The 10565-nt window shown below is 36.2% G+C and overlaps 1 protein-coding gene across 4 annotated transcripts in view; it reads right to left on the bottom strand.

The window, feature by feature from the left end:
- Positions 1–271: 271 nt before the first annotated feature.
- LOC101590605 (zinc finger protein OZF-like) overlaps positions 272–10565 on the bottom strand; it is a 47177-nt gene continuing 36883 nt past the window's right edge. For 3 of the 4 annotated variants that reach the window (XM_023719805.1, XM_023719806.1, XM_023719807.1), the window contains exons 4-7: positions 5350–5476; positions 5098–5158; positions 1240–3302; positions 272–1122 (exon numbers count right to left, since the gene is read on the bottom strand). In XM_023719805.1, coding sequence (XP_023575573.1) covers positions 1949–3302; positions 5098–5158; positions 5350–5476 — 1542 coding nt within the window. In that variant the 3' untranslated portion in view covers positions 272–1122; positions 1240–1948. The remainder of the gene's footprint in view (positions 1123–1239; positions 3303–5097; positions 5159–5349; positions 5477–10565) is intronic. The other variant, XM_023719808.1, reaches the window with a different exon arrangement.

Below are 10565 nucleotides of genomic sequence, written 5' to 3'. Positions count from 1 at the left end.
AGACTCCCAACAATTCCTTTGAGAATGTTCTGCCTTACCACCATTTATAGTTTGTGTAGAGATTAATTACTACAATTCATTATATCTTTTTTAAGAAAAGATATCTCCTCCTGTTCTGTGACAGGTGGGGACTCATGGCTCTAAATGTTTGGTATGATGACCAGTATGATGACCACCAAAAAAAATCATGGCAATACAAGAGTGAAATTTTTTATTAAAAAGCCCTAAAATTTTATACACATTATAATGGCTCTTGTATCAGAGAAAAAAGGGCAAAATTATGTACTACATATAATCTGTAATTACACTGGAATATATATATATATATATGTAAATATCTTCTCAGACTATGGAAAACATAGTATTTGTTAATCTACAAGTTGTTTGAAACATTTAAACTATGTAAAACACAATATTTTGAAAATATACATTATAATTACAAAATAATATCCAGTTAAAAATACCTTTCTTAGAAAAATGGCAAAATGGACTATATGCATCAAAAATTTACATACATAGAAGCTACTAGTAAAATTACAACAATTAGCAAAAACTCATTTTTCAGGTCATATTATGCTACAATTTCTAGAAACAAAACTAAAAAGCAACATAACAAAGGGGACAAAAAAATGACCTACAAAAATAGGACCCTGTGGGCAAATAAATACATTGTAATTCACCTATGCATCTAACATGGTGCAAAACAAAGAGTGATTTATCAATTCATTTAATGAAAAGAGAGCATTAAACCCTCCCACTATTGCTTAGAACATCCAGAATTATATGAACACATTTATTATTATAAGTGAACTTAGATGGCAAGCCAAGTTCCTGAGTTCAATTACCAATACAAAGAAAAAAAAAAAAACTTAGAAATATGTAATCCAGAGATAAATACTTTAAGAGGGAGTTTACTATATATTTTAGGGTATCTCTTGTTGTGTATTGTCTGGAAAAATAATTCATAGCTCATTTTCATATAACTTACTTGTATAAGTTTGCAATACATGAGAAATGTTCAAATGATTTTAAAATACAAGCTATGATTTAGAACTTTGTATATGCACAGGGTTTTGACCCAGTATGTATTTCATATGTAGAACAACTAGCAACTACGTACACCTCTTAAATTTTATTTATTTATTTATTTATTTTTGGCAGAACCGGGGATTGAACTCAGACCCTTACACTTGCCAGGGAAGCGATTATTCCACTGAGCCATCTCCCCAGCCCCTACACTTCTTAAATTAATGGCTTATTACATGCTGTGTTCTTTTGTAATATGAGTAACACCAAAATGGCTATAAAAGTGTTCCCACAAAATACACATTGATACAAGTTTCTTCATGATGCAATTCCATGGTTGCATGAAAAGTCATGTAAAAATTAAGACTTCTCAGATTCTGCATTTATACTGATGCTCTTTGTGAGTTTGTGTACATTTTGTGAGAATATGGAACCACAGAATCTTTCCCACATTATCAACCTAGGCTTTTCTTTACTAAGTTCTTCCTACACTTCAAGTTAAATGGAAAAATTGAAAGGTTTCCTACATTGATTACACTCCTCTTTCACATACATTTTTTGTACCAGGAATTGAACTCAAGACCTTGTACTTGTCAGGTAGGTACTGTACTACTAAGCTATACCCCTGGCCATCACATACAATCTGAATGCATTGAGAAAAAAAAAAAAAAAAAACCCTGCCCACATTGCTCATGTTCAGATTCTACTATGAAATTTTCATATGTAATGATAATTATTTGTACTAAAGACTTTATATTGGTTACAAAGAAAGGGTTTGCCTGTACTGTAAGTCTTTAATGTCAGTGCATTCACTTTACATATTCAAGTCAAATTCTTTTTTACTTTTACAGTGTACATAATGTTTACTGGAGTAAATGAAGGCTTACATACATAGGGTTCCATATATATATATATAGTTCTTTCATGTATTTGTCAATACCCCTGTGTACTGAATACATTGCCATATTGTTACATACACAACATTTCTACCCAATGTAAGGCCTTCATTTATTTGACAATTTCCATGTGTGTTGAAAACTTTCCCACATTGGTTACTTACATAGGAATTCAACCTATTGTGAGTTCTTTCATGTTTTTGATAAGTACAGCGTCTGCTGAAAGCTTTGCCACACTGTTTACATACATAGGGTTTCTCCCCAGTGTGAGTTCTTTCATGTATTTGACAATTACCATGTGTCCTGAAAGCTTTCCCACATTGCTTACATACATAGGGTTTCTCCCCAGTGTGAGTTCTTTCATGTATTTGACAGTTACCAAGTGTGCTGAAAGCTTTTCCACATTGCTTACACACATAAGGTTTCTCTCCAGTGTGAAGTTTTTCATGTTTTTGACAATTACCTTGCCGGCTGAAGGCTTTCCCACATTGCTTACATATATAAGGCTTCTCTCCAGTGTGAGTTCTTTCATGTTTTTGACAATGGCTGTATGTTCTGAAAGCTTTCCCACATTGCTTACATACATAGGGCCTTTCCCCAGTGTGAGTTCTTTCATGTGTCTGACAATTGTCTTGTCTGCTGAAGGCTTTCCCACATTGCTTACAAACATAGGGCTTCTCCCCAGTGTGAGTTCTTTCATGTATCTGACAATTACTGTGCGTTCGGAAAGCTTTTCCACATTGATTACACACATAGGGCTTTTCCCCAGTGTGAGTTCTTTCATGTCTTTGACAATGACTGTGTGTGCTAAAAGCTTTCCCACACTGCTTACATACATAGGGTTTTTCTCCAGTGTGAGCTCTTTCATGTATTTGAATATCATGGTGAGAATTAAAAGTTTTTCCACATTGTATACATACATAGGTATTCACTTCACTGTGATTTCTTTCACAGATCTGAACATAGTTGGGTGCACTGAAGGTTTTCACATCTTGTTTATATACAACGGGTTTCTCTTCAATGGTACTTCCTTCAAGGCCTTCAGAGTAAGATTTTCCACACAGCTTATATTCATAGGGCTTATCTCCAAGATTTGTCTCTGTATGCTTCTCAAAGGACTGGAAGTCAGTGGAGGCTTTGCCATGTTTGTTACAGTTAGAGAGCTTCTCTTCAAATCCCTGATAGGATTTGAGTCCAGTGTTAGCCATAACAGGCAAATTAGACAATGAATGATTAATGAGGGACTTTCTACAAGCAAGACTTTCACCTTGTTTGGTACCAACTGCCTTCACATGCATATTAGTATCTGGAGTCCAAAAACCTGTTTCTCCATGTTTTTGACATAATTTATATTGACAGCATTTCCTTACCTCTTCACTTCTGTAAAAGAATAGAGATAACAAAATAACGAATCACATTAATAAAAGTTTCTTATTATTAGTGATTTACCAGGAGGAGATCATGTTTGATTCCCCCTAGAATATTTGATCATAAATTCACTGTAAATTCTGGATGATACTGTGAAAACAGCTTTTAACAAGACAGCAGCAATTCATTTGGGAGCTTATAACACACGTCTTCCATATACAATACTTCATTTTGAAAAACTGGTATTATGTTATTTTTGATACCCTTTACTCCCTGACTTTAACACCTCTCCGTTCCTCTGGGCCTTTTTATCCTTCTCCAAAATGCCTACTTCTCTCTTTTCTACCACCTCTTCTTCATTTTACTCAATTCCTATTTAGGGTTTCTCATATAAAATATAGCATGAGAAATTGCAATTTCTGTGTTTGACTTCTTTAGCTTAATATTATGGGTTCCAGATCCATCCATTTTTGGGTTAAGTAACATTATTTCATTATCCTTTATGACTGAATACTATTCCAAAAAATATATATGCCATATTTTTTTCAGTAGTGGAGATGGAATACAAGGTTTTGGTACTCAGCTACACCCCCCAGTCTTGCCTATTTTTTATTTTGAGACATTCTCATCATCATTAAATTTCCCAGGCTAGGCATGAATGTATGATTTTGTTATCTCAGCTTTTCAGAGTGCTAGAATTCTAAGCAGGCACTATTGTGCCTGGCTGTTTCATGTTTCCTTAATGTACTTGTCTGTGAATGGGCATGTTAGACTGTTTCTGGCACTTAGCTATTGTAAGTTGTACTTCTACAAACATGAATATGCATATATCAGTATGATATGATTAACTTTATAGAGATTATTTACCTAGAAGAATTAATAGAATTTCTATTTATTCTTTTTAAAATAATTTCTACACACACTTCCATAGAAGTTATTCTATGTTATATTCCCAGCAACAATATAGGAATGTACATTACAATATTTTGGATGGGCTGACTAGATAGCTCAGTGGACTAAACGGGGTTTGATTCTCAGCGTGCCATGCCGGCCCCACCTCCGGGGTGTACTGAGATGGCGAATGAAACTGGGTGTGATGGTATGTGCCTGTAATCCCAGTGCTTGGGAGGCTCAAAACAGGAGAATCACTGAGTCCAATCTGTGTAGTGAGACCCTGTAGACACTGTACTAAATACATTAAAAAAAATTTTATTTTGGAATATGATGGATGAGTGCTTCATAAGCCTGCTTGAAAACACCTATTACCAAAATAGTGCTATAGATTTGGACTTTGAATACTTCTGCAAGGTTAGCAATTTTGGAAATGCTGAATAAGCAGACATTTAAATACATATACTTAAATATATACATTCCTTATGCAACATGTTTGACATGAAATTGGTCTTTAAATACTCATAAGTGTATATATTTAAATATCCTAAACATAGCTTTCAGTCTAAACACAAAATTTGTTTTATATACACCAACAGTCAATGCCTAAACACAATACACAATTTCATACAAATTTTACAATTTTGAGCATGGAAAATGACTTGTTTTTTCTGATATGGTAGATAATATCACTTGTGGCATGTCAGTACTCTCTAAGTTTCAGATACTGGGACATACTAGATATTCAATTGCTAGGTTATAGATACTTAACATGTGTGCATCTTTGGAGAAATTTTTTGAGATTAAGGAAATACAAACATGGCTTCACTTGTACAGTATGCTTGGTTTTAGTATTTCTATTCATACTCTGACTTTTAATGAACATTAAAACACTGTTCTTGTGAGTGCAAATTACCTTCCATTTCTCCTGCAACTTTTGTACTCATCTTCAATTTGCTGATCATCCCAGTTTCTTTCTAAAGTGTAGAAACAGAAATGTAATGATCAGTTACATAAACATTAATGGGTTTATCAGATTCATGGTACAATGTGACCAAGTCTGGAAGATTCATCAAAATATTTCCACATGCCAGTGAAGGAAATTGCACTGATACATAATAACTAGTGCTGTTTGACTACATAAATGAGAAAGTGATTGATTCCTTACCTATAGCAGCCACATTCCTAAAGTTTTCCCACATAACATCTCTGTAGAGATTCTTCTGGGATAGATCCAGCAAAGCCCACTCCTCCATGGTAAACTTCACAGCCACATCCTCAAAGGTCACTGCCTCCTAAATCATCAGACATATATTTTCAGAAAAAGAGTTAGAGCACAACATGAAACATCTACTTACACAAACTCGCTTATAAAAAGCCGAAATGAGGCTGACTCCTCTAAATGTATGCTTTATAGCTTGGTCATCAAACACCTATTTTCTATCCAATAAGTACATCTCACACTTTAAAGCCAGGGATTGAACACAGGACCTTGTGCTTGCCAGGCAGACACTTATAGCACTAAGCTATCTCCCTGGCCTCATAGAAATTTTGATGGCACTTTGGAAATTATTGCTAAAGTAACAGTGGAATGAGAATACTACTCTTCTGCTGGTTAGCCTGTTTTATTTGTAAGTCTGTGCCAAGGATCTGCAGTGGAAAGGATCAAAGATCAGTGGTGGAAACTGGAAACTGCACCAACAGGATGAAGGATCTGTGTTCTCCCAAAAAGAACTGCACTCGTCCTCAGTTACAGTAAGGATCCAAGCTCTTCTGATGAGAATAGCCAAATTATATCAGGAAAACCAGCATGACAAGTCTCTCCAGAAATATAGGCTTGGAACTTTGATGTGGCTGTAAAGGGAGTAATTCTAGCATTAAAAATGCACAAAAAAAATGGGCAGGCGAGGTAGCTCAGCAGAACAAGCACCTGCTTTGGCAAGCACAGGAATCAGGGTTTGATCCCTAGTCTCGCATGCCATGCTGGCCCTCCCCTCAGGGCAAGCTGGTTGGTGACCCACCGGAGTCCAGGTGTGGTGGTGCATGCCTGTAATACCAGCACTGAGGAGGCTGAAAACAGGAGGATCATTATGAGTCTGAATTGCATAGTGAGACCCTATACCAAAGACATAAATGAAAAATGCACTAAATGCAAGCAGGTAGTGAATGTATAGAAGAGCCAGAGAGATAAAATGTTACCTCATTCAATCCCATAGTAACATTTTGAGTTTTCCAGAGTAAAAGACCAATGAAGACAGAACTATAATGGACAGTAAAGAAATAGGTGAAGGTAGAAAATGAGAAGGCTATGGTATTTCTTTTTGAGAATGTGAAATTTGTTGGTGGAGAACTCAATGGAACGGACTCACTAGCAGTCAGATATTCGAGTTAAGTGAAGAGGAAAACCACTAATAAAATGTACATTTACCTTGGAGAAGGAGTGGGGAAAAGGAAGAGGAGTTGATTTAGGAAAGACATAACAGGGACCTATGACTATAAGATGAACTCTTAGCATCATACCATGGTGACACTACTCATTTCCTGTGATATCTTAATCTGTCTCCTCTTCAACATTTTTCCATCCTATGTGATACTTGCCTGTGGTTATGAGGTAAACACGAAAGGTTCAAGGGCAAAGCTTCTTGTTGACATCAAGAAGTCACTCATAAGAAAAAAAAGTCACTCATGAAATGGGAATAATAATTGCTTCTGTCACTGACATTTTAATATGTTATGCATAATCTCTAATATTTGCATCTCATTTACTTTATAATATCCAGAGTTGCATTATTTTTCTAAAGTCTAAACAGAATAGAAAAGTTTCTAACCCTTATAACTTCTCAATGTGGATTATAAATTAGCACAGGAATCCTTAAAGAAGCATTGTCATAAATAATGCCTAACATTGCTCAACATAGATTACTTCCTTAAGTAATTGCCATGCTCTAAATAGCTAAGCTTTCTCAATTTAAAAAAAAAAATTATTTATTTATTTATTTATTTGGTACATGGTCTCACTATGCAGCTCGGACACATAGTGATCCTCCCATGTCAGTCTCCCCAGAGCTGGGATTACAGGCATGTGCCACCATACCTGGTTTTGGTGGCCTGCACGGTGTGCCCGCCAGCACAGCACACCCACCAGCATGACATGAGGTACTGGGAGTTATGTCCCCAACCCAGCTTTCCCAAATTTCACGTGTTAAATCCTATCCCTCAACATGGTGGTAACACTGGGAATGAACAAAGCCATAAGGTCAAAATGAGATACACACACACATTAGGAAACCAAAATCTTTCTGGCTATGTGAGAAAACAGCCAAAATGCACCATCTACACTTTACTAAATATTTAAATTATATACACCATGATCTTAGATTTATTAGCCTTCAAAATGGTTAACTATAAGTGGTTAAATTTTTAGAGACATCTATAGCCATAGATACTTTAAATTTCCCTAATTCGACAATTTTAAATTCATTTCATTGAGGCAAAATGGTCAGGTAAAAATATATATATATTGAAACTGCGCAGCTAAATGTGTCAATATATGTCTACATTGAGAAATATTATCATAACCTATCTAGAATATCTATCAACTAATACAGTTATTTTTCAGTACGGGGGTGAAAATGCTAAAAGCTATTGCTAGCAATTCCAAACCTACGTAGGATACGTAACATTCATCATAGTCACCAGTTTCCAGAATCTGCTTTATATATTGCAACTTTACATTAACTTTGTACAGTTTTCAAACTGTCAACCACCATTAAACTCTCTGCTTCTGTTTAGTGGACTACTGTGGGTTCTCAATACAAAAGTGGTCATTTTTATGTTTGGAGCACTGCAGTTAATGATCTCCACGTTAAAACACATTGTTATGAACAGAAAGTTGTCCTTTTTTGAAACTAAATAATATTTTATTGCAAAATAAACCATATTATTCATGTGCATTCAAATATTTTATGGAATGAAGTAGCTGGCAAATGCCATATTCTGTAAGCTTTGTAGCTAAGTTTTGAATTTAGCCATAAAATGCTGATTTTGCTCTGTTTGCAGGTTAATTTACTGATGTTTTTATGGGAAGGTTGTGGGGAGTATGCTCTAGAATGGTACATTTTATTTCTGCACCTTGCCCCCCTTCCTGAGTAAAATAAGAGTAACCAGGTTTTCTCACCATGCCTTTCTGTAATGGTGTATCTTCCTGCCTACAGGACTATAAGGCATGAAGCAGGTTGAACAAGGACTTAAGGCACTGAAACTGACTCAAAGTAATCCTTTCCCTTTAAATTATGTGAGCTATTTTTTTCTTAGCAACAAAAAAGTCACAGAACCCTCGAAGTAGATTTATATTGTTTTTGTACCATGAATATTGAGAAAATTTTTCAATGCATATGGGAATACAAATATGTCTTCTAAATTCTGATTTCAGTGAATAAATTTCAATTCAACTCAACATTTTTCATTTCTCCTTAAAGTTTTATAATAATGTGGTAGAATCCAGATCATGGCATATAGAAGGCAAGGCTCTCCAACTAATCTACATTCCCAAACCTAATGACACCTTTGTATATTAGTGCATCTGCCAACAAAAATTTGATACACAGTTCACTTCTTTTTCTAATGAATTTAAACACTTGTGCAAATTAGCTGTCACAAAGTTTTAAGGTAAGCCATAACATCCTGATTCTGCTCTACTTGTAGGTTAACTGTTTGAACAATTTTGAAATTCAGTAAACTATAAAGAAAAGGGTTTACTCTGACTCAAAAAATCATGAAAGGGAGGCCAAATTCACCAAGGCTTGATCAGTTGTTTCACATTAGCATTTCCTCCACCAATATTAAGAATAGAATATTTCTTGTGTATTGTGTGTTGCACTGATGCAGCCCCAAATTCGACCTGTTCTCATCCAGGTCCTTGCACACACAAAACACTAGCTTCTCTCATCACCCACAGAAGACTATGCCTTTTTTCCCCACTTATTTAAAATTTAGTAAGTTTGTTTTATTTTTTTTCCTCCTATCTAGTAAAAAGAGAGGATATGTCTGTTCATCTCAAGAAAGGGACTAAAAATCCTTTCTTAGGATGAAAATATCTATTCATTTGAATCTCTTAAAAGTATGTTTCCACTAGTTAATAACTAGTTTTATTTCTATCAGCACAATTAAAAGTCATTAAGAAGACAAAAGCTAGGGCTGGGGAGATAACTCAGCTGTCTAAGCACCTGCCTGGCAAGCACAAGGACCTGAGTTCGATCCCTGGTACCATACACCATGCTGGCCTGAAACTATCTGTACCAAATAAATAAATAAATATTTAAAAAAACGACAAAAGCTAGTGGGGAGGCTGAAGCAGAAGGACTGCTGCGAGTCTGAGACCAATCAGCCTAAGCTACAAAGTGAGCTAAAGGCAAGCCTGAACTAAAGCCAATATTGAGCAAACAGAAAGCATAGAGACAAAACTTTAGCAGAGGCAAAGGGGACCAGATGGAGGGATGAACTAGAGAGAGTGAGGGAATGGCACAGAAAATAAAGTGCATGTACCAAATTGCCACAATTAATGTAATCATTGTGTACTGCAAACATGTACTAATAAGAACAAAGAGTGGACCTTGTGCACTCTCCTCAGGCCTCTTTCCAGCCAGAGCACAGGGCTGGCCTGTGTGTGGGAACTTCTGCACACTCCCCGGATTCCTTTCCAGTCAGAGCCCAGGCCCAACATGTGTGTGGGACCAAACGCACACTCACACGGACCATCAGACAGAACCCAGTGGCAGAACTCCCTGCAGAGACTAGAGGCAAGACCCACTCAGCTGATCCAGCAGCAGAACATCTTGCCAGAATGACACACCGGATTCACTTCTAAGGGATGCAGCAGGAACAAGTGAGCATGGCAGCCAGACCCAAGCCACACCCACCCGGACAAGTTTGAACTTGGTAGATCCAGACCAGGTAAGGTGTGAAACTTTGCTAGACCCACATCTATAACAGCATCTTCTCTCTTTCTTCATTGAGAGAGGGGGCAACAGGTAAGCAGGGGGAACTATTCTCTTGGAAGAACCCATGTGTACCAAAGGGAGGTAATCAGGCAGAACTTACAAATTCCCAACTTAATATCTGCCTAGCTATATAGACACAATGTTTGCTTTTATGGTCTATAATACAAACCTGTTAGTTACAAAAGTTTGTCAACTGTTCACTATCACTACCCATTATTAGTGTCCCTAATATAACTGCATTAACTACATAATCTCCCATGGATAAGAATTTCATTAGGTGCTAAGGTAATAACTGCACCAAAGTTCTACACCAAAGGTCAGAGGACAGTGCGATACAAAATGACAAAGATCTAAACATTTTTTTAAATTTTTATTTTATTTTATT

The sequence above is a fragment of the Octodon degus genome, unplaced genomic scaffold, assembly GCF_000260255.1.
Source record: "Octodon degus isolate 3935 unplaced genomic scaffold, OctDeg1.0 scaffold00071, whole genome shotgun sequence".
Classification (NCBI taxonomy): domain Eukaryota; kingdom Metazoa; phylum Chordata; class Mammalia; order Rodentia; family Octodontidae; genus Octodon; species Octodon degus.
This window is presented reverse-complemented; position numbering and strand designations above follow the sequence as displayed.